This window comes from Hippocampus comes, unplaced genomic scaffold (assembly GCF_001891065.2).
Source record: "Hippocampus comes isolate QL1 unplaced genomic scaffold, H_comes_QL1_v1.1 scaffold9, whole genome shotgun sequence".
Taxonomy (NCBI): Eukaryota; Metazoa; Chordata; class Actinopteri; order Syngnathiformes; family Syngnathidae; genus Hippocampus; species Hippocampus comes.
In genome coordinates this window covers 1,662,573-1,689,936 of record NW_017805275.1, presented here as the reverse complement: position 1 = coordinate 1,689,936, position 27,364 = coordinate 1,662,573, and the positions used below count along the sequence as shown (strand labels likewise).

Below are 27,364 nucleotides of genomic sequence, written 5' to 3'. Positions count from 1 at the left end.
CTATGTGCTCCCACCAGGTATTCTGATAAATATTGCATTTGTGGAATATGAATTAAGCAGAGAACTCCACCCATTTTTATCCATCTCAGGTGGCGGCCATTTGGCCACTTGCTATCACCTCCAAATGACATCATACAATCACAGTGCCGAAAGGGCTCAAGTGTTGACCAATCACGGTCACCTGTTTTCTGGATTTGGTCATGTTACGTTCGCAAGCTGGACACCTAGCCATTGTGATGTCATTTTCAGTGGACAGCAAGTGGCAAGATGGATGCCCCATGAGATGATTAAAATGTGTGATTCTGGTTTTGTCGCTCAATTCATTGACCGCAAATGCAATATTAATCGGAATACCGGGTTTTAGAGACTAGTGAGGCTACTTAGTGCATATTATTATAAAGAACATTTTGGACCTGACATCCCCTTTCATGATTTCTTAAAAACGAAGTTTTAAAAGTCATATGAAGTATGTTGAAGCGATACATCTGGACTGCCAGACTAACATCTTTGTATGTCAGGGAGGAGCTAAACTCAGCAAATCCTCAATTTCCCTTGAAATTTAGTTTTGCATCGCTCAGCAATGACTGCAAATTCGAAAATGCAGCCATAATTCCCAGACTGCCTCCTGGGTGTGTTTCAATACATTTTCCCACAAACCTCCAGAACCCCCCCCCCCCCCCCCCCCCCCACACACACACACACACAAAAAAAAGACTCCAGCCCATCTTGTGTTTTAATTGTTAGCGTCTCTGTGAGCTTTCCGCCCTCCCACAGTGATAGGAGTGAACATTCGAGCGGTCCTGTAGGCTCGAGAAGACTTATGGCTGCCCCTCTATGGCATTCACTGCTGGTAACATTTCTATCAAGCCTGCAGTACCACGGGTAAAAGCTGCTGTCGGCCTGATTTATTGGACGCTATTTATCACGGAATGCTGGATCGATAGCCACTGGACAGCCGGCGAGCGGCCGCTAGACAGGCCAACAGTACAGCTGCAGGGATATTGATATTCTTTCTTTTATGAACCAGCAACACCCCCTCGGCTTTTCACTTTCTGGTCATCAAAGATGTTATCGGTGTGTTTTTCTGATGAATTCTCCCTTGTAACAGTAATCATTTGTAGCACTGATAGGGAACTAATGCTATTTCTAATCCTTTCTTAAGTTTGGGCTTGATTAGGCAATTCTGTGTCCTTTTGAACATTGTTTTGCTATATTAACAGCATGTGTGTTGATACTTTGTTGTTTTCCCTTAACACATGGAAATGTACTGTCTACCTTTCAGTACTCTGACAGAAGGGCGTCATCAAGTGGCATGGTCCATTATTTTGATGCCCTTCACAACATATGTCAATTTACATTTGAACTGAGCTGTGTTGTCATTTGAATAGAATATATGAAAGAATTCCTGATTGCTTCTACGACAGTTTTGTTGGCTCACTTGGATTAACATTTATTTCAGCATCAAAATGAGTCCAAATGATGAAAGTAAAAACAAATTATATTTTAGTTTTTTGAGTGAAACAATAACAATTTGACCTAAATGTACACAATATTGCAATGGATATCATTTGCACTGTTATTCCGCTGTGTTCTACTGTTGTTTGACGCGTTTTGTGTCTTCTTTCCAGCCACAGCACGCACTCGTCAGAGGAGTCTGGATTTATTGACCCAAGCTTGCTGGAAAACCTCCAAAGTAATCATGTGAGTGAAGTCGGCTGTCAAGTTACGTCTCCCCCTCAGATTTAAAAAAAAAAAAAAAAGTGACGTGGGTTAAAAATGTGTCTAGTGTCCTCTTGATTTCGAACTTTTGGTTTTTGGGTGCTCGTGTGTTGACGCAGCCTGATGGAACGTTTTGTATCATACGTCTTTTTTTATGGTACCTGTCATTGATACGGAAGCAGAATAACATGTTTTTGACTTGGTGATCTCCTCTTCTATCATTTTGATTAAAACTGTCCTTGAAAGGTTGTTCACATTATTACCACAGTTAGGCACATTCACTCATTTCTTTCTTTTTCCACTGCGAGAACTGTAGTCAAATCTCAGTTTTACAGTTGGAGTGCAAACAAAATGTGCTAGCTTGTAGTTCTTTGTGTTTTGGGGAATTTATTTTTTTTTGTGTGTGTGTGGTGCCACTCTGTGATGATAACCATAGAACCAGAAGGGGAACAAACTGGGAACACAAAGTGTGCTGCTTGGTGTAATATCCATCCATCCATCCATCATTCTTGTGCTCATTCAAGTTGTTGGTTAGCTGGAGCCACTCCCAGTTAATTTTGGGTGAAAAGGGGGTTGGAGTCTATCATGTTGTTATTCTTGGTTTTTTAATCCAAACACACGGCACTTATTGAGAAACAACATTTCTTACATTCACAAGAACAACACCATTACTTTTCAATTATATACACAAATGAATAAATGAATATGAGCGAGTGGATGCTAACAGATGTAAGAAAGTAACATAAGCGGCATGTAGCTAACGCTAAATGACTTCTAGCGTGGAAATTAAAAATATAGACCTTAGCCCTAAACTCACTAGTTTACATTTTTTTCTTACCTTCACTCTTGTATGGCAGAATGGTAAATGTTACTTCAGAAAAATCCATAAAGGTTTTATGGTGGAACAAACAGTTCACTATCTTACTGTATATCCTATGGAAAAAAGTAGTTGATACATATAGTTCATATGCATACTTGCGAAGCATATACTGTAAAGAGGTTTTTTTTTTTTGCACTTTATACTTACCGATTTATCATAATTCATCAATAGGTAGGCCACAACATACATCGCATATCACTGTCAATATTATACTCTAATATTATAGTATTATTGCATGTCTTTACATACTGCTGAAACAAAATGGGAGTGAACAACATTTATTACTTAACATGCAACACCATAATCCTCTGAACCCTTTTCTTCTATCAATCGTTCTACCGTAGCTAGCTATTTATTTAATTATTTTTCTCGCTGTCCAGTTTGATAGCTTGAATCACACCTTTTCTGCTCACTGACTATTTGTTGAGGTTTGACATCACATGTGAATACAATTAAACCACAGCAACGACAAAAATAAACTTCTCCCCTAGTGCTTTATGGTCTCCTGAGTCAAAGCACCGTCTTTTTCCATGGACCTGTCAAGTTTTACCACTCTGTCCATGTCGTAAGTAGGCATCCGTCACCGTTGCTGTGACAGAAGGTGACGACCCACCAGTCAGTGTGGGTCAGGGGTCTGGGTCGATGGCTGACAGCGCAGTATTCTCTCACCAATGCGACCATCTCATCGGCCCTTTGCGTTTGAACTCAAGGTCCTCATTTTCATAACGACTCCTTAACGCTCACAGTTACACGCCTAAGCTAAACTCTGCAGGATGGTTTGGCCTTCATATGTCCATGCAAATACTACACAGCGTCTCGTCCTTCAGAGGATACCTGTCAACCCAAAGTTGATTAGCATACCAAGACAAAAGGGCTTTCATGGCCACCTGGACTGTAATGGAACCTGTGGACTTTCATTTTCAAGAGACCCTTTGATTCACACACACCGTCCCCCACACCCCAGCACCACTACCTTATTTCTTTTCTCTTTTGTAACGCAGCAGGGTTTCCATGGATGACTAAAAAAGCTAATGTAATAATCCCGACCGTTTGTGCACACAATTTAGTTTGTCAAGGAAACGCCAATAGTAAGTGCCTTATCTACATGAATGCATGTACGTTTGAAACTAAAATTACATTTTGGTTTACAAGAGAGAGCGAGAGAAAAAAAAAATTATGACAATTGTGATTTGGCCAATCACTCAACTAATTCACTGATTAATCGTGACAAATTTTGTCAACTGTTCTGAAGTCATTGGCTCTCCATGTCATGAAGCAGTCGAGGCAAATTGGAGATCGCTGCTTGGCTGGAGCAGCAGGGGCACTATTAATTCTCTCTCATTTTCTCTTTTCTTTCAAAAGATGACCAAGAAACTGTCCTCCATCCACACTTTTGCACAACTCCTCCTTCTGGACGTGAAACAAAAATACATTTTACAGAACGTTTCTCCATCTAAATAGAACTATTAAAATGAATTTCCCTATGGCCAAGTAGGGAACATTTGTGAAATTATCCATCCCTGATGAAAAAGTGTTTCAGTTGACAGGAGAATGCGTGCAAGGCCAGATTTGACACCTACATTTTTAAGGTTGCTCCATCCAGAGTGTGTATCTGGCATGAAGGTGCATAAATGAAAGACTGAAGTCCTTGGGAGAATCTGCACAGCCATAAAAGTGCGCAACTGCCCGCCGTCCTCTTGTACACATGGGATAAGATGGCCCTTGTACCATCGGTGCTGAAAACGGTACTCTAGCAAGGTGCACATTTAAAACACCACTAACAAGTGCAACATCATGTCGAAAACAGGGTTTGTTTTTATACAAGACTGCGGGTTAGATTGTGCAAGTGTTTAGACATCATTGTAGGTCAGTGTATCTATGTATGTATGTATGCATGTATGTATGTAACATAGTGGGAAACCAGATTAATGCTTTAAAATATCTCATATGTGAAAACATCCAATGAACTAGTTCTGCTGATTCCTAAGTAGAATAAAAGGCAAATGCTCTGAAAATAAGATTAGCCCCTTTGTATCTACTGCGTATACGTGAGTAAATGTTTTTGCTTTGTGCTGACTACCAGCTTGCGAACCTGATAAATGGAGCTTTTAGTAATGATGTAATTATCCTCAGAGCACATGAGCATTTGTTCGGAGGTCTTTCAGAGATGATGAAAGTCACAAACCTGCTTTAGATAACTGTGCTCTTTAAACACCCATGAGACCTTTCAGAAAATCCTCTTCTCTCCTCTCTCATTGGCGAAATCGATGTGTGGTGAACAGTTTGTTGTTGATTGGTGTCTAAAAGGTTATAAGTGCAGATAAAAGACCGCACATTAGTTTTCAAGTTCACAGAAGCCATGATGAAAACTGGTAGATTCTTTGTCTATCCTATCAGAATCTATTTTAGTTTTTATTACATCCTCCAGTTGCCATACCAAATACCTGTCCTGTATTGGAAAAATCTAATGTAACAGTAAAAGTAAAACATGTATCAGACAATACGTAGGTTCAGTTTTATACCTATTCTTCTGAGGTTTTATGTACCCAATTCTTCATTTTAAATCCACTTTTTGCACTTAATTTCAAGCCTTATTCTTGCTTTTTTTGTTTTCATCATTATTGTATATATATATATATTATGTGCATAATTCATCGTCACATTATTTTTTCCCTACTTCCTTTAGCCTACAGCTGCTGTCATTCTGGAGTTCATGACCATGATGGCCATCTGCCACACCGCAGTGCCCGAGCACAACGATGGAAAAATTACCTACCAGGCGGCATCCCCAGGTACATCACACCTCCACATGTTTAAATAGCCTATTATGTGTATGCATGTATACAAGTTGCAAATACACGTACTTCTCTTTCCACTTGTCAGTTCAGGATTTTAAAATTCAAAACAAAGAAAACCTCACCTTGACAGTTTTGAAAGATTTTATGATGGTGACAGTTTTAGTCTGTAACAAATTCACTTTAGTATGAGCAAAAAAAAAAATAAATCACCTCAAATTCCCAGTCTAAAAGAAGATGAAGAATGTGATACCCATTTTTCTTTATTTATGCATTGACACACACACACACACACACACACACACACACACACACACACACGAGGGAGCAAGAGAGAGAGTTGCGGTGTATGGAACAGAAAAGAAATAAATCACCTGTTTTATTATTTATAAGGAAGCAGAAACAAATAAGAAAAAAAATCCTCTTGCTGAAGGTTTGCAGCCTTTGCATGTTGCAGCATTGCGTTGAAACATGCCTGGTGCCCTTAGCAGCAGTATGTAAATGTACCACAAAAAACAAAATAAAAGGACACTCTTAATGGAATTGCCAAATGTCAGCATCCCTTGGGGCATTGTTTGCTGCTCCAAATGTAAACAGTGAGTGGACTCTCATTCCAAAAATATGACGAGGGAAAAAGATTTGCTGAAACTTGCTTCAACCAGTCTGTGGTAGACTAAAGTCGACATGCAATTTTATTATTAGTGGTATGTACGGCACATACAGACACAAATATGCTGTACAATTGACACGTGCTAAATAGCAAGGAAGATTGCCTTTCAATAAACCCAAAACAGGATTCTGTTCCTTCATGTGACATTCTGTGCTTATTTTTTGCTTGATCGCATACAGCAATGGTGTTCGTGTGGAGGAGCTTTGGGGTTTCAAGCGAAGTGGGGGATGAGCTTGTTAAGTGAACTGGAAAAAAATAAGCAGATAGCTTTTTCTCGCCCTGCAGCAGCCTTTGTGCAAGCCCGGCCACAAGATACCTGGTGCACAAACATTGCCCTCGTTATGAAAACATATTCGGGCTTTGGTTTCTTGTGTGTAACATTTATTTTCTTTTTCTTTATTTCCAAGATGAAGGCGCTCTGGTGAGAGCTGCACGCAACCTGGGTTTTGTGTTCTCTGGTAGAACGCCAGACAGCGTCATTGTGGAAATGGTAAATTTAATCCCCTGCAACACAATACACACTAGTGACGTGTCCACAGTTTTTTTTCCTCTAGCATATGGGATTGAATGTTTCTATGAACTCATAGTTATCAAAATCAACTGTGTAACATTTGCTGGATTTTGACATTTTAACATCCTTGTAAATACAGTTGTGCCTTGAGATATGAGTGACCTGACTTAACCCTTTCAGGGACAGCGGTTACTACATTGGACATTATGTTATCAGGTTGCAGGGTGCATGAACAAGTTAAGCGAGACATGGGCCATCATATGGCTTTTTTTTTTTTTTTTTTTTTTTGCTTGCGAGGTAAAATGTAAGCTTAAGAAGAGCTGTTTTTTGCTGAACCACTCAGTTGAAGTGTACTGTCTAACTAAAAACAACACACAACTTTGCCTTAGAAAAGTTAGCTTGGCCTAATGTTAACAACAAAATACAAAATGCCATTCTTTAGCTTTGATGTTGCAGTGTTATAACCCTTTTAAAAAAGCAAAGCATGTACAGTATATACAAAAGCAGGAAAGAAACATGTACTGTAGACTGTATAACACTGTGTTCTGCACTCTACAACACCTACTAATAAAATTTAACACTCAATATAACTATTTAAATACCGTGGTGATCTATTACTGTGAATATGGTTAGGTTCTCCACACTTAGCGCAGTCATACTTTTGCATCTCTGCTTACTTTGATACCTTGTGATAGTGTTTTTTTACGTTAAAATAACAAAATGTCCTATTTGCTTTTTTTTTCAACCAATTCGTCAATTATTTTTTCCACCCCAAGATTCAATATTGTTTTCAGAGTTGAGGAGACCTCGAATGGTTGTACATTAGTGTTTTTGATGCGGCATAATTTGCAGTATTCCTATTTTTATTATTGTGTTATAGTTGGTGTATGCAGTGGAACATTTTAGCTGTGAGACTTAAGTGAGTGTGCCGTGCTCATTGCTCAGAGTTGTTATAATCTTTTTCTTTTTTTTTTTTTTTTCCATTGGGAAAAATACTTGATTGAGTCTTCGGATCAGTGATTAGGGAAGTTGCATGAAATGCTCAGCGCTAACAAAAACACACAGTTTATTTTGTCACCTATCATAAATGTTGACCCTCCCACCAATCACCCCGCTATAAAAACAAAAATGCACCCAATTCTAAAAGACTGGGCAGCCTTTGTAAGGAATAATGCAATACCACATGTCTACGACAATGATAATTTTAGCCGATGGAGAGTGTGCAGGTCATCCGTCCTGTTGTTCCTTTAATTGGCTAACCTGATGACTGCACTGGAGGCGCAAAGAGGCCAGAACCATTTCCCTCTTTCGTCTGCTCCTGAGAACATTGTGTCTCAGAGACATTGCTGTAATCTTTCCAGCTTCATCAGACCCGTCTAAACTCTCCACATCGGCCTAATCGTTTGCTGTCATGCCTTGCGGTTGGTTCAATTAAACATGCTAATTGAGTCCCACCTTATTTTTCTATTGTGCTTTCAGATGGGAAGCGAGGAGAAATATGAGCTGCTTCACGTACTGGAGTTTACAAGGTATAGTATGAATACAGAATCTGTCATTTAATCAGGTTTGCATATGCTGGACGGTCTTTCCTTTATTTTTATGTTGGCCCGGAGGAATGGCACGTTGATCAGCTGGTTTGTATGTCCGCCTCACAGTCCAGAGATTATGGGTTCAATTCCGGGTCCTTCCCTCCCTGTGTGGAGTTTGCATGTTCTCCCTGTGCCTGCGTGGGTTTTCTCCGGGTACTCCGGCTTTCTCCCACATTTCAAAAACATGCATGGCAGATTAATGGAACATTCCAAATTGTCCCTAGGTGTGATTGTGAGTCTGAATTGTGATTCTGCGATGTGTGTCTTGCGATTGCCTGGCAACCAGTTAAGGGTGTGCCCCCCCTACTGCTCAAAGGGAGCTGGGATAGGCTCCAGCACGCCTCGCGACCCTTGAGAGGATAAAGCGGTTGAAGATGGATGTCACAGATGCCTCACACACTGCAGTGGTTTTAGTCCTAGTCTTAGTTGTTCACTTGAATATTATTGTGATTTCAGCAAACTCTAATGGTTTCTTACAGTGAGTTACTGTATTGTGTTGCCCACCTCCATGTTGTCTAATTTGATACTCCACATGCTATGCTCAAACTGTGTGCGATAATTTCTTGGCTGCAACACCTCAAGATGACACCTTCTCTCTCGCTCGTGCAGTGTGAGGAAGAGAATGTCAGTCATCATGCGCACGCCATCCGGAAAGATCCGCCTCTACTGCAAAGGAGCTGTGAGTGTCTTGTCTGTCACCATGGCAATGCACAAAACCTACCCGTCTCTATCATCCTTATCATCATCATCATCATCATCATCATCGGGGCTACATAGACAGAAAAAAACATCTCTGTAGTGCCCCTTCTCAGGCAATCTTCAAGGACAGTGGTTTCCAGCCTTTTTCCAATGATATACTCTCTGTCAGTTATATTTTTTTCAGTCTCTAACCAGCACAAAGCATTTTTGGATGAAAACAAAAAAAAAGACTCAAAACAGAGTGTCTGATTAAGTAAAGTTTGGACCTCCATTTATAGTGGTGTCTCTAGAACTATTTTGAAGGAAAAAGGTATAACCAAGAACAATTAAGAAATAATTCACTTAATTATAAATAAAGACGGCCCTTCCTCATTTGGGTTGAAGGTGTTGTTCTCTACTCAAAAAGAAATCATTCACTTAATTTGAAACAAAAGCAGACACTGATTTTAAGAAATCATCTTAGAATACACTACGAACAAAAAGTTAGGCATATTTAGCTTTCAGGTGAAATTTCAGGATGAGGCTAAAATGCATTCAAACCTTTACAGGTGAACTTAATGTGACTTCCTCCAAGCTTTTGAATGCACACGTCCAACTGTTAAATGTCTCAGTACTTTTTGTTGCTGTTTTCTTAATGGCAAAATTCACAACAGATGTTTGATCCTTGAATCGTCCAATAAATGTCCTGTTTCAATTAGAGCTCTTGTTGTCGCTGTTCACATTTTGACATCATGAGACCAAGGCTGTTCACATTTTGACATCATGAGACCAAGGCGAGACCAAACACTGGATCAACAGTACGTAGCCATTGTGATGCCTGAATCCTATTGAAAACCTGTGGAATCAGCTGAATCGCCGTGTAGAGGCTCGAATCTCTGCACTCCAAAACCTCAATGACCTGAGGGCTGCCGTTCAAGTACGGTGGGATGTCATGCCCCAGCAGACAATCAGTCGTCTCGTGAACAGCATGAGACATCATTGCTGCAATTGATGCTCAAGGGCATATGACGAGTTATTGAGACTTTGAATTTTTTTGTTGTGGTCTCCCCACCATTATTGCTAACTTTTTTTTCAATTAATTTCTTGAGATGAGGAAACCACCAGTGCATCCTTCTGTGCAAATGTCCTACTTTCATGATATGATATCACTGTAGCGTGAACCTTTTACATTTTTCATAAATTTCACCTGAAAGCTAAATATCCCTAACGTTTTGTGATGTCTATTTAATGAAACGAACTACATTACCAACTGTCAACGCTGATAATTCCATTCATGTACTGAACTGAGTTTTAGTGAGACACTTGGGCTTGTGCTTCACTGAGCATCATTGTCATCATTGTTGATGGCAGGGTGGCCACTGCTGCTATCGAGGTTTATTTATTTATTTTTATTTTTTGCATTGATGCTACTTTTGAAAATCTCATGGACCCCCTGAAGTGCTTTCACATGCCCTCAAGGCATACGCGTACCCCCATTGGAGAACCAGTGTTCTACAAAACACTATAAAACCACAACACCATGCAATACATCTTTATTGATGTAGCACTTTCAGGAACAGCTGTAAGCTGTAACAAAGCGCTTTACAGAACAGTTAACATAAAATAACAAAAATTATATAACACAATTCACTTCACGAGCAATGTATGGATGGCAGAAGTAACACCTGTTGATACTTGATATATTTGTGTACCACTTGTCAGTGAGCGTATGTGTTTGTCTTCAGGACACGGTGATCTATGACAGACTGTCAGACAGCTCCCGTTACAAAGAGATTACATTGAAACATCTGGAGCAGTTTGCCACAGAGGGTGAGTGCCTTTCTGGTTACTCGCGTTCGACCGCTCAAAGTGTGTGTGTGTGTGTGTGTGTGTGTGTGTGTGTGTGTGTGTGTGTGTATATATATATATATATATATATATATATGTTTCATCCCCCCCCATTTCTGGGTACTCTGATTTTCGCCCACATTCCAAAAACATGCATGGTAGGTTGATTGCTGTTCTTTGCTTACACTGCTTCCTGGTGGCAAATGAGTGGTATTGCTTCAGAGTAGACTAAACGCAGCAAGCGACGGATACGCCTTGTTCTGATTTTTACATGTATACATACCATGTATCCCTATGTGCCCGTTTATTGGTTATTGGCTGGCGACCAGTCCTGAGTGTATCCTGCCCCTTGTCCAAAGTCAGCTGGGATAGGCACCAGCTCACCCACAGCCTTAATGGAGATGCAATAGAATATGGATGGATAGAGCTTTTACTGAAATCTTCTGAATAGATGTTGTGCTTCCTCTCGCTTATGGTTATGAGCTGTGGGTTGTGACTGACAGAAAAAAAAAATCCTGGATACAAGTGGCCAAAATGAGTTTCCTCCTATGGGTCTCCCTTAGAGGTAGGCTGAGAATTGCTGTCGCCTGGGAGAGGCTCAGAGAAGAGCCTCTGTTCCCCTGCTTTGAGAGGAGCCAGATGAGGCGGCTCGCCCATCTGGTTACTAGGATGCATTCTGGACTCCTCCCAAAAACATGCACGACAGGTTAATTGAACACTCTAAATTTTCCCGAGGTGTGTGTCATTGTGAGTGTGAATAATTGTGTGGCTATGTGTGCCTTGCGATTGGCTGGCAACCAGTTCACGCGACTCTCGTGAGGATAAAGCGGTTCAGATTATGGATGGATGGAAATCTACATCGTATACCAAACATGCACTCACAGGACATGATATTTGATAGTCCTACACTATCGAATGACAGTTAATTGAATTACATGCCTATTTATATATTGTTTTCAACGACTACAAGTAAACTGCATACTTCTTCCTACTAAGTACTTTATTGATCCTAAAAATAGCTTAAGTCATGGTAATCAATAGATAAAGGGGATATCATGTAAATAAAATAAAAAGGTGTAAGTGAGCTATATTAACTTAAAAATAATACAATCAAATAATAATAAAGTAATAATGATACCAATACATAGTACTGAACAATCAATAGTACGAATAAACATTTAAAAAATTAAAAGACATACACCACAGTTAATTCATTAATTTAGGCTATTTAACTCGACACTAATTATAATTTTTTATGAACGTCATCACATTGCCGTTATCGCCATCCAGGGCTGCGCACACTGTGCTTCGCTGTGGCAGACGTCAGCGAGTCGTCCTATCAGCAGTGGCTGGAGGTTCACCACCGAGCCTGCACCTCCGTGCAGAACCGAGCCCTCAAGATGGAGGAGAGCTACGAACTCATCGAGAAGGTATGGGGAAATGAAACAAACACACCTCTATTACAACCAGGCATACATTTCTTGTTTGTGTGTATGGGCTGACCATGTTAAGGGCCCATAACTGATGGTGTAGTATAAGCGGAATTGATGTGGCGGCCTTAGAACTGAAATTGTTTTTCCGCAGGGCCCTGTTGCTGGGCAATTCATCAATATTATGGATTCATTACAATTTTTATGGTTGCAAACAGAGCGGCGCTAGCTTAAACCTTCAACTGAGTGTTTTTCAAAAAAGTGACTTTAATTATTTTCTCGTCGTTTTGCATAAACCAAGGAAAGAGCCTGCTGGAGTCAGGTTAGAACCTTTTGACCTGAGGTGTGGGTTTCCAAGACAGAAATATTTCACTTTGCCTACAACTCAATATGTGAAAACACATGTTCTTTGGACCAGCCGAGCCATGCAGTTTGACGACTCATTTTCTGACGTTATATTGTTCAACCTTGTTGAAATATTTCAATTCAAATGTATTCATGACTCTGGTTGCATACATGATTGGGCTAAAGGGACCATTTGTACGCTTGGTTGAGGAAAAAAAAGCAGACCCTATGGGAGAAAACCAAAGACCATCCACCCATCCATTTTCTGCGCCGCTTAAGTTCCTGGGTGTGCTGAAGCGTATCCCAGCTGACTTCCGGCGGTAGACCGGATACGTCCCGAATTGGTCAACTTGTTTTTAATCAAATCAGTTTCATCTGTTTTATTCTCCAAGTGAATTGGGGAAAAGAAAACGTTAAAGACAAATCAATAAATAAGTTATTTAAGGACATATCACCCACCAGTGCAGGGCTTGGCTGGCCCTCCAAACTATGGGTTGACCAATAAAATACTTGTTGGACAGCGACAATTGCTTTCAACGCAATATGGCACGTCTTCAACTAAACATGTTCAGGCATTACCGCATTCGCTTACAGTACAAACATCCTGCCTCTGTTATGGCTGTGGTACCGCAACAGAAAGATTTAAATTGCAATGTTGATCTTCCCCTCATTCTGTGCTAGATTTTTAACCCTTTATACAGGAAAAACAACACTGCGGAGCAACACTTGATCAAATAACTCACAAGTGTATATTTGAAATGTCCCCGTTTCCACACCAGACTCAACTAAACTGAAAAGACTGACTAGACTGGCCAATGTAAGCAAACATGGATAACGGTGCAAATTCCAAGTGTATGTTTGTGTGAGATCAGACGCGGGTAATTGGTACTGTGAGAGGTGAGTCCAGTAGGAAGCGCCCGTCAAACACGGCAGGCCACAGTCGTTAATCACCCACTTGGCACTTTTTACCACCACACACACACACACACACACACACACACACACACGCATGCATACGCACACACACACACGCGCGCGCACGCATGCATACGCACACGCGTAAATGGGAGCAATCTATCATGAAGTAAACAGGGACGTTTTCCAGTGGGGAAAATGTAATGTGCAGTGGGCAAATTAAAGACTTTATGTCCTGTCCACCACTCTGTGGGTTATAGCAGGGGTCCCCAACCACCGGTCCGCAGGGCATTTGGGACCAGGCCGCAAAGAAAGAACTTGCCTTAATTCCGTTTTATTTATTTCAGAATACGAAAGATGTTTTATTTTGAAAAATTACCTGATTCTCCGTTACATTCGTCTGTGTTACGCTTGACACACGTCAAGCCACGCTTCTCCGTCACGTGACTGATGACGCTAAAAACAAAACGCCGGAGCTCGCAAAATGAGTAAAAAAACTGATGGAGATCGCAAATGACGGCGGCCTTAAAAGTACGTTCGAGACAACTGGATTAAAGTTATGGCTGAATACTCTGAGATCGCCACAATAGCACTGTTGCTATTTCCGACATCCTACCTGTGTGAGGCGCGGGTTTTCTGCAGCAACGGCGACTAAAACAAAATGACGAAGTAGACTGGACATAAACCACACACTTGAGGTGTCATTGTCTCCTATTACCCCGAGATGGGACCGTCTGGTTGCAGAAAATCAAGTTCGGGGCTGTGGTGAGTTGTCATTTTCATGCACTTTGAATTTGCGTTGTATCGTATTTTGAAGGCATTAAACATTACCATAGCGATCAGAGTGTTGCGGCCATATTAGACACTCCTTGTGTTTATTATTATATTTCGAAAAACACCACAGTTTTCATGCAGCTCATACCATATCATTTTGTTGTATTATTTCCGCCACACCTTAAATGCCGGTCCCTGAAAATATTGTCTGACATAAACCGGTCCGTGGGGCAAAAAAGGTTGGGGACCCCTGGGTTATGGCATAAAATGATAAAATGTCACATAGCCACATGAGGGCGCGCTCGAGTCACAATCAACACTGTTGGAGCGCATATCAATCCTTCACAACTACTTCATAAAGAAGATGGATTATGAACTTTATACTGCACAAATAAGCCGAATTAAAAGTTCAAAGTCCTTAAGTTTAAGATCTGAGACCTTAGATTAATACAAACTAAGCTTATTTCCAACGCAGTATATGATTGCACAACTACCGAATGAGTAACACTGTATGAAACGTTAATGTCTCTAAAATGACAAATTGGGTGCATATTCGGGCCACATTACAGCTATAAAGGTAATTATTAGTTATTCATGCATTCTGAATTGGTGTAATCAAAACATACAACCCTCCCCAAATGAAAGCAGAATGAAGGTTGTAGTGCTCAGTTGTGCTTGTCACTGTCAGAAAGATATTTATATAACAATATTTATCATTGTGGTTGCAGTTCGAAGTGGTGCGGTCATCAAAATTAAACAGAGGCACTCAAAACTCCGTATTTTGTCACAGTAAAGGCAGAATCTTTCCTACAGCTCTTGCACAGAATCTCATTAGATTGTGCATAGACACCTAGTATTGTGACAAATGAGTGACACTGTATAGAATCTTCACATTGGCTGACACCGATATGCAAATTCATCCCTCACATGTTTTATCACTGCAGAAGAGCAGCATTTGGCCTGACTACCTGGCTCGTTTTTGGAGTACCACCCTGGCTGGGGGGCTGTAATCCTGATCCAAGTGAGGTCTTTTTCTCCTCAGAACCCACAAAGAATAAATCTAACATCAGTGAGACAAAAGAGCCCAAGGCCACTGCAAGTGTTGATCAGATCTAGCCTTGTTCCTCTCATTCTCAAGAGTGTCCCTCCGGACCTTGTCGAGTTTTTGCTCTCAAGTACTCAAGAGCCTGCTTTTTGGGGTTTTTTTTTGCTTTTTTGTTTTTGTTTTTTTTCCTCCTCCCGTGGTCACATGTCGACACACTGGCTCCAAAGCCCAGAAACCTGCTGTGTCTGTTCTGGGTGATAAACAAGAGTGGCTAGATTGTACCTGACGTGATTGGTAAGGTGTTAATATGGCAATGTTTTCTGTAAAGCTGGAGTTAGACAGGCTACTGTCTGTTGATTGGTTGATAGAAATGTTCATGAAAGTGTTAATATATTCGGGTACATTTTGGGGGGTTCACATTTATGACTTGAATCTAATATTATATTCTATTCTCAAAATGTTTCATGGGACTTTTTTCATTAAAAACATACTAAACATGAAATTCAAATTTTAATGTAAAATTCAATTTTTTTTCATTTTATTTTCATTTGAAAAATATATTTTCATCAGAAAATTGCTTTTACAATAAAATGACATTTGAATAAAAGTGTCTTCTTATTATCACTTACTTGCTATGATTTTTTTCTTCAAATATTTGAGAATATTGGAGATATTCGAAAATTACTGGAGTTTTCCTTTCCTGGAATTCTGACTTTTTCATTGGAATAATCCAACTCCTGAAATTGATTTTTTTAATCTGAATATTACAATTCTTGTAATATATTTTTTTCTCTCACAGAATATTGCTCACTCACTTGATTTTAATATAATCAATTAAAAAGTTCCCTGAAATAATACAACTTGGCACAAAAGATTCATTTTTTCTTGTGATATGACAACCTTTGTTTGCAGTCTTACAACAAAACTACAAATTTGTACACGCCTTCTTTAAGGCTATAGACCAGAGGGGTGCAATCTTTTTTGAGCGAAGATCTACTTTTCAAGCAACCAACCACCCTCCGGCGATCGACCCATCACCACATATGCACGCCCGCACATACGCACACGCATGCCATGATGAGCAACAGCCATAACGGCCCCTAACATGAACAAAACATAAAAATAAAATAGATACAATAGTTTGTGAGTTTGTGAAAAGGAAATCACTGCCTGCCTGAGTAGAAACCTGACACTGAGGCTGTTGTACATACGCCTACTGTTTTAAAATGCTTCTCCTGCTGGTCCACCTTCCCGTCCTTTGACAGTGCCATCGGTGAATTGCAGATGAAACAAACTCTGAATGAGAAAAATAATAATCACAATAAAAGAGCGCAACAGCTCTGATCGCAAGCTGCATTTGCAGACTGCTGATCGCAAACAACTTCTGGTGACCACAGGTTAAAGGTGACCCGCTTATTTATTATTTTTTTTTTTTAAATACTTTTTTTTTTTTGTGAAAGTGAAACAGACAGTGCATCCTAACACAAAATATGGATTATTAATAACAAACACATAGACACAAAACTTTTTATTTCCTCCCATTAGCCCCAACACCTCTCACGATCAACTTGGGACCAGTCCGCGGGCTACCGGTTGATCGCGATCGATGTATTGTGCTCCCCTGCTATCGACACTTACTTCCCGCCTCCTATAGTAACGCTGCCCATTTTTCTCTGGTAGAACCTGCAGTTGTTGGGGGCCACCGCCATTGAGGACAAGCTGCAGGATGAGGTGCCCGAGACCATAGAGACACTGATGAAGGCTGACATCAAGATCTGGATACTTACGGGGGATAAACAGGAAACGGCCATCAACATTGGTAAGGTTCTGAAGACCATTTGGTCAGTAGGTGGCAGGGTGGAAGTGAATACACCAGACGCATGTCATCCAGAAAAATACGCATCATTCTTATTGTTTCTAGGCCAGTCTGCCAAAATATGTTTTTATGTGAAACACAAAAAAAGTTGGGGCTGTAATGTACTGGAAAAATATCAGTTATGTTGATGATTAATCACTTTATAATCAGCTCCCAAAAATCTTTATTCTTTCAATAGGGTGATACAATATATGGAAAAAGCGTTATCGTGATATTCATCCCTGCAATATGCATAGCGCAATGGCGTGCAATCAATTTCATATGAAATTGTCAAGACTTCTTGTCAGACTTTGACATCCTTAAGTGCGCATCGCCAGCCAATAGTTGAACCGTATCTAAGAGTATTGCAATCAATTAGCTTGTAATGCATTCAGCTTGCTTATTTTGCTGCGTGAAAGAAAAAAAAACCAAACAATTCATTAGATAATAAAAATGTATATATTTTTTCAGTACATGTTAAATATCGCGATAATATCGGCATCACCATGTTTTTCCAATATGGTGCAGCCCTGTCGTTCAACCCCAATTACACATAATATTGTACAGTTACGTACGAGAGCTAAATTTTTTTATACTCTTGAGACAAAGAATTTTAAATAGTAATATGGAAGAAGCCTTAATATGAAGCAACTCACTTCCCAGGCTGTAATTTCCTCTACACATTTGTCAGCTTGTATCTCACATACCTGCATTGTTTTACTGTTGCAGGTGGTTAATTAATGTATACACCTAAAACACAAATCGACATGTTAAATAATGAAAAGCATGAAATCTCATTGCTAGGTGTGCCTGCCTTTCATGCCTAATCGGACCAGGGTTGCGTTCATGTAAAGACTTGAAGCTTGTGGGCTTGCCTACATTACAACACAGATGTTAAACCCGATACGTTTCCCGCAGCCTCTTCCAGATTCTCCGGTCAGTCACACAAACCACTAGGCAAGTTCTCTGATGCACACATCAAGAACGAGCATCTGTTGCAGAACACAAAATGATGTATGAGCCCCTCTCACTGACATGATGTAAATAACATGCATATGTATACAAGCGGGCACTTTGTACACGTTTGCTTCCCCTCGAGGTGCTCTGGCCTCACAGAATGCATCAGATGTGCAAATGAGTGACTCTTGCAGAACATTTCGAAGTGCACTGCTGCTCCCCACACTGCGCTGCAATTCTTGTGCTTGCATGTGGCAGCCAACACGTGAACAAAGATGGCAGGAAAATCAATATCTGTTGTCCACTTTGAGTCTATCTTATGCTGCGGGCCCTTCTCAATCAGCCCTTTGTGTCCAGGGTGCCCGGATGTGAACACATGATCACTGGGCCCACTATTACAGGTCAGCCTTTTTAGGCTGGAGTTGCACTGTAAATCCCATCTCAATATTGACCTTCATTTTACAATTTTTCCAAACTGAAAGTGGATCTCTCGCACTCGAGTTGCTGGCACACGAGTGACTCGCTGAGTCTTTTTTTTGGGGGGCGGGGGGTGAACCACCCAGTTGCCACTCTTGGCACAGACTACCATAAATCAGCTACAAACCAGCTGTGTTGACTCAACTTAACGGCAAAGGAACACGGCAAGTCAGTTTGATCTGACTTGTATTCGAACGAGCAGTCGTAAAAACCACCATTATTTCTGGGTGTCATTCATATGGCACTGCTTCAGTTGGATGTACGATAGTTACTCTGACAGCAAAGTGGCTGGCTCGCAGCGCTGTTTGCTCTGGGATATGCTTCCCAGCACTGTTTGCTCCGCCGTTGGGCCAAAATACGTCACACTCGGGACAGGTCAGAGCCAGGACGCAGTGGAAGCAAAGTGCCTGCTCTCCAGCTTCAGGAAAAAGTCAACCGAAAGTACCACTGTCCAGAAATCAGGTTTCAAAAATTCCTTTTGGCACTGGTTGAAAATGTATTCATTAATTTATTCATTATTTACTTTTTATTTAATATTAATGTATTAATTATTAATGTTCACATTTTTTCATCAACATTTTTAATTCAAAATTTTATTTACTTTTGTAAATCACTGCTCTAAAGTATTGTAATGTACTTTTATGTGTGCTCCACCATCTGTGCTCATCATTGCTTAAAGAGGAACTCAAGTCAAAATGTTTTCTTTGCGATATGTTCTATGTGCCCTCACTAGTCTATATTGCATTGGTGGAATAAGAATTAAATAGAAGAAGCCACCCCCTTTTTCATCCATCCATTATACCGTCCATTGCTGTCAACTGAAATTGATGTCAGAGTGTCCTCGGGCTCACATTGCGATTGTTATGGCTCATCTGTTTCTTGGGGTTTGGTCACGTGATGTTCGTAAGGCGAACCCAAGGGCACTTAGATGTCAATTGAAATTGACATCAGCGGGCTGCATAATGTCGACAGCATACTGAGATGGTTGAAAACAGGTGGATTAATCTTCTTAATTATCTGATTCAACTGCTATTCGCAACCACTGTGAATAGTGAGGGATTACTATGCAACAAAAAGCACAAGAGAGGCTGAGGCTCAGCGCTAAACATCATCAAATTCAAATGCACACAGGACAGACTACTGTTCACAGCCCACTTATGCAACATTCAAAAACCTCCGAATGACAGCAGATGTAGAAGTTGCATACAAATTGACGGGCTAATTTGTCGGGTGTTGGCAACATCACAGCATTCATTTTCCATCCTTATGTCTTGTAATTAGATCTGCATATTGACCTGACCATTCTGACTCTTCAGCTCATAGTCCGTATGCGGGTCAAATGCAAACCCCCTAATTGTTGCAACAGCGGAGGCGGCTGTGACATGACATGTTGTTATTGCACATTCTTCAAGTCCTGCGAGAGAGCTGTTTAGTTCCGCCTGAGAAGATGACAGGCCGAGGAATGCAACAGTCTGCATTTGGCCGCTGTCAAATCGGCTGAAGGTAAACATGTTAATCGGAAGCAGTGGACAAGCACGCACACATGTGGACACGCACACACAATGTGTGTGTGTGTGTGTGTGTGTGTGTGTGTGAGAGAGAGAGAGAGAGAGAGAGAGAGAGAGAGAGAGAGAGAGAGAGAGAGAGAGAGAGAGAGAGAGAGAGAGAGAGACCAGTGTTGAGATGGAGGAGACATTTGCCACACTTTTTCCAAATTTTGAACATTTGCCCCTCTTGCACTGACAAAAACAATCCGCCAGTGCCAGCCCTCCATTTGTGCTTGGTTTTGACTCTCAACTCAACTCAACTGTATTTATAGAGCACTTTCAAACAGCCATCACTGCATACAAAGTGCTGTACATGGAGCAATTTAACATATACAACAAACAGTTAAGCAAATCTGTGATAAAGACGGTAGAAAGCACCGAACAGCAAAACCAAGAACAAACCTAAGTCATGCTGAGTCAAATGCCATCATTTTCCTTGACGGGAAACTTTCTGATATCCTTGCACAGGACTTTCATGTGTAGCCTTATCCCGGGTTGACTCAATGAAAATACCACCCACACAAGGTGGGCAAGTGGTGAAAAGTGTTTTACTCTTTAGTTTGTTCTTCAGTTTTAGACGACTTGAGGTAGTCTTGTTTCAAAGCACTTTTTAAAGTGTATTAATCCTGCCACTTCAGTGTGATAATTGCCTTACGTTATCACCTTTTTGAATTGGTGATGTCCAAATGTTTGTGTCACATTTCTAATGCGTGTTATATGCATTGTGATGTTGCCGACTTCAACTCAAAGACATTTCCCTAAAGTGGACCGCTTTTAATTGAAGACCCCTGTGCTAAATTTCTGCCTTTTGTACGTGATGTTCATTCCCCTACCTGACTCGTGACCCCAAATATCTGTCCCAGCCAGCAGCTCGGAGGGCTCTCCAGAGAGTCATATTCGGTTACCCCAAAGTTGTGAGTCCCTATTAAAACAGGAAGATGACGAGCCCTTATAAAGCAAACTCATGAGTCATGTACCGAGTTGCCAACTCAGAGTGGCTACATCTCAACTGGAATCCTTAAAAATGTGGTGAAGTTGCATTCCGCAAGTGTGACTATTACTCGATTGTAACATTTTGTGCTTTTTTTTTTTTGTGGGCACACTTACTGACCACATGAATCAAATGAGAACATTTGAGTCCGATTTTTAATGGCTGTCGCTATGACAAGATGGTTAATTATGGACAATACTTTGGTTTATTTTACGACGTGTGATAACTTTTTGTACTTTTTCCCCCATAGGACATTCCTGCAAACTTCTGACGAAGAATATGGGCATGCTAGTGATAAATGAGGACACACTTGATGTAAGTACTGCTCGTTGTTGTAGACCCAAAAGGGTAAAAATGAACAATGTAATTGAATTATATAATCGACGAACCAAACATCCAATTTTTAGATCCGTAATAAATCACTAAATATAATGTGGTCACATGAAAAGCCGTTTAACTAGAATTGCGCTGAATTGCATATGGACAAGCCACAAATCTGAGAGAATGGGCAGTTAAAAAAGATGAAACTGGAGGCTAATGGCAAGTCAAACAAGCATTTTTACAGACACAAAAAAAAAGTCCATGTTGCACCATGTTTCCCATTGATTATAATGGGAAACATGGTTTTGGTTTTCGAACAAATCGGTTTTCGAACAGCCTTCTGGAACGGATTATGGTTGAAAACCGAGGTTTGACTATATATATATATATATATATATATAAAATGTGTGTATGTATGTGTATATGTACTGTATGTGTGTGTTGTTGATGTTAATGTTGAGAAACCCAGCCTTTAGGATGTGTTTAATTAATGAATTTGTATGAAATACAGCCACTCCTTTGTTGCTGGATAGTCTGCTGTCTTTGCCAGTCCTCTATTTAGAAGTAAAGGCTCTAGGTTTGCAAATGTACCCACAGGGAGCGCACCACCCCATTGACGGCAGGCACACATTCTAAATCTATTTATACGTGTGTAAGACACCCCGCAGAGAAGTCTGTTAACCCCCGGCAGGAGAGCCTTGTCTGTCGGTTATGAGACAGCACAGTGCAAATCTGGAAAAGGGCCACAGACCAAGATGAAATGTAACTTGGTCATTTTGTTAAGGGGGGGGAAAAAATAGCACGAAGAGGGGTGTAAAGGAAGGCGGGCGGGTGTTGAGGGGTGATGACAGACTGCCTTCATCCTGTCAGCTATTTGTTAAGCGTGATAAATGGAGTTGAAGTCAAAAATTCGGGGTCGGAGGATTCATAAAGTGCGCAGACCGACGCTTTGAAATGTCAACTACCATTCTGTTGCGGTTGAGCAGATGCTTACATAAGGCACTTTGTTAACAACGCAAAAAGGCGGAAAGCGTCCGCACCGTGCCGTACGCACGGGCCAGACGAAACGGCTACTCAGTCACGGCGGCCATGTGCTGCACAAGAGAGTAATTGGAGCATGTCTTCCCTCCTCGCTGGTTTACACATGCTTGTCAACATTTTCGACCCTCCTGTGCTGCATCAGCTCGCAGTGTCTGAAATTTCTCAAGTGAAACACTGCTATTCAATGTAGGGTCACTTTCAATGCAAATTCTCAATCATTTGAAGTGGCTTGCCCATACAAAAATAATGGGACAAAAAGTTCCACAATCAATAGCCATATTAGGGATTACCGATTGTTTCGTGTCATTGCTTTGTATTTGAATGAATCCTCCAATTCCTTTTACAAATGTTTTTAATCAGAGATGCAAGTGAACTTGTAGATTTTTTTTTTTTGTGCTGATTCTGCCCTTGTTTTTTTTCTCCAGCACATCAGGTTTTCCTAATATTAACACTAATAATCATCATCATCATAATAACAACAATACTGTATGTAATATAGTGATATAATTAAGAAAATTTATGAATGGTGACGTTCAGCAACAGGAAGAATGATTTTCTGAAACATCATAGCCATAAATTATAATGGATGGTAAAATCCGTATTTTCAAGCTTTTACAGGTCAAACTTAAAAACAACAAAAAAATGAAAAATGTTCAAAAACCTGATGTGCATTTCTGATGAAAATTAGCGACTGACAAATGTTATAAAATGGCCACACCTGCTGATCTAAAAATGTGTGTTGTAATTTCAAAGCACTTAGATTAAAAGATTATTATTTTACAGCCTTTATTATAAAATACTTAGAAACATTCAAATTTGCAATATTTCCTCACTCTTATAATTTGAGAATATTAAAATACAAACGTCATTTCCAAGTCTGTGAAATTGTTTTGGAAACCATTGCAGCACTTATTGAGATTAGGTATATTCTTATGTTTCCATCTCATCACTAATGAGAAAATAAACATCTTGACACAATGCATGTGGGTTTTCACATTCCACAAAAATGGTGGATGGACTGTACTTTTCTTAAAACTGGCCACAAAAAAATTAAATGGCTTCCCAGCCATTGAGATGCATAAAGTGTACTATAATCTATTTTACAACACAAGAGATTTTAAATTGTTCTCAATCATATATTTCTTCATTAATTCAGACAAAATTATCATATTTCTCCCTCAATGCTTTCGTATGTCCACGTTTTTAAACTTTTCAGGATTCAGCTCTTCAAAAAAAGAGAAAAAAAATCATGTTATTACTCATTACAGGGCAGAATTTTTGCACAACATTTTGCAAAAAGATCGTCTTTGGAGAAGTGACCGTGGTGCAATGTTGAAAATCAACATTCACTGTAGCTGCCTGTCTACATGTCCTATTTGAACAGGATTAACCCCATTGTGGAGTGAGTCCCCTGTCTTAGGCAGCTGATGACTTTACATCTCTGCAAACATCCAGATTCCACATTACGAGTTGCTTGTATCAACAATAGAGCGCAGTCTTTACGGGAGGCTCTGAATGGCCGTTCCCAAAACCACACACTTGCGATTCACATAGGCTAAATGGCTCATTATAGTCATGACAAAAGGTCTTTAGAAGGAGAAATGTAGAATTAGCGTTGGAACTCCACGTTGTAATTTAATGGGGGCGGGAAATGGCTGCTCTGCTTGAGTGTCCATCACCGTATGTGATGACTGGATTCTACCCAAAATGGAGGTAGAACTTTAAGTGCACTAACAATGTAGACAAAGTTCTGTTCCCCATGCAGATCCAGTATGACAAATGACATGTCTGATTTTGGGCTGTTTTGCACAGAAGGTTCACATGTGCACAGCTGCTCTCTGTTTGTGTCCTCTTTCTCTCTTTTCTCCTAATCCATCATCTCTCCCTCTCTCGCTGTGTATCTGCTGAAACGCAAAGCCCTGTTGTCCAAATATTTCCTTTCAGCTGAGGTTTCAGAGCGTTGTTATGCCAAGCCATTGCTGTGCTCTCCCCGTGGTCCTGCATGGCCGCTTTTGACACATTGGACCTTGTCACGGGCTGGACCCCTCACACCCACCCACCAGGTTCCTGTTAATGTCCGTCATCTTTGCATGAGGACATACAGTATAGTGTTCCCCTGCTGTGTCGCAGTTGCTTGTAAACTCATAAGTCAAAGTACCACTGTACTTAGAAGTATTTTGCCCTCCCAGGTGGGAAAGGAGCGCCCGAGTTGCCGATTCACTTTTCGGCCGTTCATTGAACCCTGCGAGAACAGTAAAACACACACAGTGAGCGCCACTATGAGGCCGCCGCTCACCTCCGGACACTCACATGCAGTCTCTCTGATGCCGCACCCACGCCCCACAGACCCCGCCTCTTAAAGGCCCCTTCCTATATCTACCACATTGACACTACAGTACGGACAGTATTTTATGCGTGCATTTATTTGCGGTGTGTGCAAATATGTTTCAACTACCGTTGCACAATAATTCAGCAAATCATAGAAGACCTAATTTCAGTTACACTTTACTTAACATCTAAATTCAACTGAGAGAGTTGAACCGCCATCACGCATGACCTTTCAAGCGAAAAAAAGTTATCTTGCTGCCCTTGCCAGTTCCTAACCGAGGAGTTTTTGTAAAGTGACATAGACTTATGAAAAACCCTGTACAATGAATAGGAGGCTCATTTGAAAATCTCAACTTTTTGGGTCAATAAATGAGGTCAGTTCGTGGTTTAAAGGTACCCATAACATGAAATAATGACTTGAACAATAAATTCCCCATTAGATTTCAAGCAAATGAAGTCAAATACTCATCCATAGTTTTATCACTAGATGATACTTGTATGACAATGAAGAATGTTCACATTACTCAAAGCATTCCTCTTTACAGTTACTGATGGTTTAATGATGGTGACTCCCTGGAACAGATACCATTTTCATTGTTTCCTTTGGCAAAAGTTGCTTTAAAATCCTGAACGGATTGTATTCGAGCTTAGAGGTTCAACCTTTCAGCAAAAGTTCCCAAGTGCTCCACCATCTGGGAGTAAGATGGTGGAAGACAGAGATGATCTCAGGAGCCCTGCTCTCCAGTCCATATGCTTCCTTCCAGTCAGGACAGTAAATCTTTTAGTTCGTCCCACGTTCACCAACGCTCATCATCATCACTCTTTCTACTGTGTATGCAGTTAGAATTCCTGATTGTAAAAAAAGGAACCACTCATTAATTAACAAGTCTTCAAATACCTCCTGGTGGCATTGCAAAGAATTATACCTTAATAATAAATATTACTGTGGAGGTCTTTTGTGTTGTTTCACGAAATATTTGCGGTGCCGTAAATTACAGCATAGGTTCGCGCAGTTGGACTCTGACCGTGTTCGCTCGTCCATCATCGAATTTTCTCTGCTTTTCATCCTTTTGGATTGCAATGTAAAGAAAACATTAGAACAAGCAGAAACAATATTTTACCCTCTTCCCCCAAAATTGTGTCTTTGGGTAAACTTCGAAATGTGGCTAAGTCTCAAAAAAGATTGGAATCATTCAAATTCCTCCGTTTGATCTGAGCATTTTATTAATCACCAAATGTTATGCATTGTGTTTGTACATGTGTTTCTTTTCTCCACCTACACACGGCAATTTACTAGATAAACCTGAGCACCCTTTTATCTGTAGGAGTTGTAATGTAGCCAGGATTAGGAATGACACTCTTATAATAATATTACAGTACTTTGGCATCTGTTAACAATTGCTATTCCTGCTTTGTGCTGTTATTAACATCTGTCTGCAAATGAGACAGACGCATTTCATACCAACGTGATTTACTGGGTGAAACCCATTAAACAAACAATTAAAAAAGGATGATTGAGAATCCATCAAGCTAGAAATAATACAGACTGTGGACGTTTCACTGCGGTAATTCCAAGTCCAGCCAATGATTTCCTCTCTGGCAGAGAACAAGGGAGACCCTCAGCCACCATTGCGGGATGCTGGGAGATGCCCTCTATAAGGAAAATGACTTTGCTCTCATCATTGATGGGAAGACGCTCAAATATGCGCTCACCTTTGGAGTGCGACAGTACTTCCTGGACCTCGCCCTGTCCTGCAAGGCCGTCATCTGCTGCAGGTAGAATGCTTCCTCCTAAGTAGACGGTTTGTGTTTTTTGGGGGGTTTTCTGATGCCACCACAGAAAGCTACCGGGTACGGCAACTAAAAATTGTGAAGGTGAAGGTTATACCACAACTTATTGCAACATCGAAAATAGTACAATATGATCCGTTAAATGGATTAAATATGAATTATATACCAAAATGTATTTTCCTGTTGTAAATAGCATGTAGCTAAAAGCAATAGTGGCTACTGACTAGCATGGCAATGACCATAGATGCTAGCCAACAAGCCAATTGCGTATTTTTTACATTTCACAATGTACATTATTTCCCATGGGGTCAGTTGTTTTAGATTTAGAACAACTTGGAAGTCAGCCATCATGGAATGGCGATCCAACTGGATTTTCCCTGTGTCAAGATTACGAAAGTTGGCATTAAGATGAAAGATGAAAAATAAATTCAATTGACCGACCATGTTAATTAAGGTGTGTATTCTCATTGAGCATGGACTTAGTAAAACATGAGGTTTTTTGCATATTATAACAATATTTGACCTTAAACCTTAAGAGCCCTGTAATGGTATCAAAAGCGAAAATTATGATCCTCTGACAATGGCAGAACCACAACATGCCCCTTCCAACTCTCAAAGTTTGAGCTCACATGGCAACCAAATGCAAGATACATACATGGCAATTTTCCGCGGATCCGCGGAAATCCGCCGTTTTATTTCTTAAATTGATCATTTTTGTGAATCGTCTAAATCCGTTGAGAAAATTTTAGGGGCGGTCAGGTACCTTATCGTCGAGTTTTCACGAGCTCTCCCGAACAGTCTCTCCGTTTTCCGTTTGTAAACAGCCCTGCGATTGGACGTGTATGAAAGCTTCAACT

General features: G+C 40.5%; 1 protein-coding gene across 6 annotated transcripts in view; it reads left to right on the top strand.

The window, feature by feature from the left end:
* Window positions 1–27,364, top strand: part of atp8a1 (ATPase phospholipid transporting 8A1) — a 116,091-nt gene that overhangs the window by 43,972 nt on the left and 44,755 nt on the right. For all 6 annotated transcript variants that reach the window (XM_019869885.1, XM_019869883.1, XM_019869884.1 and 3 more), the window contains 10 exons: window positions 1,629–1,701; window positions 5,286–5,391; window positions 6,472–6,554; window positions 8,055–8,104; window positions 8,774–8,843; window positions 10,588–10,672; window positions 11,981–12,120; window positions 16,880–17,018; window positions 21,277–21,341; window positions 26,320–26,492. In XM_019869885.1, the coding sequence (XP_019725444.1) occupies window positions 1,629–1,701; window positions 5,286–5,391; window positions 6,472–6,554; window positions 8,055–8,104; window positions 8,774–8,843; window positions 10,588–10,672; window positions 11,981–12,120; window positions 16,880–17,018; window positions 21,277–21,341; window positions 26,320–26,492 (984 nt within the window). The remainder of the gene's footprint in view (window positions 1–1,628; window positions 1,702–5,285; window positions 5,392–6,471; window positions 6,555–8,054; window positions 8,105–8,773; window positions 8,844–10,587; window positions 10,673–11,980; window positions 12,121–16,879; window positions 17,019–21,276; window positions 21,342–26,319; window positions 26,493–27,364) is intronic.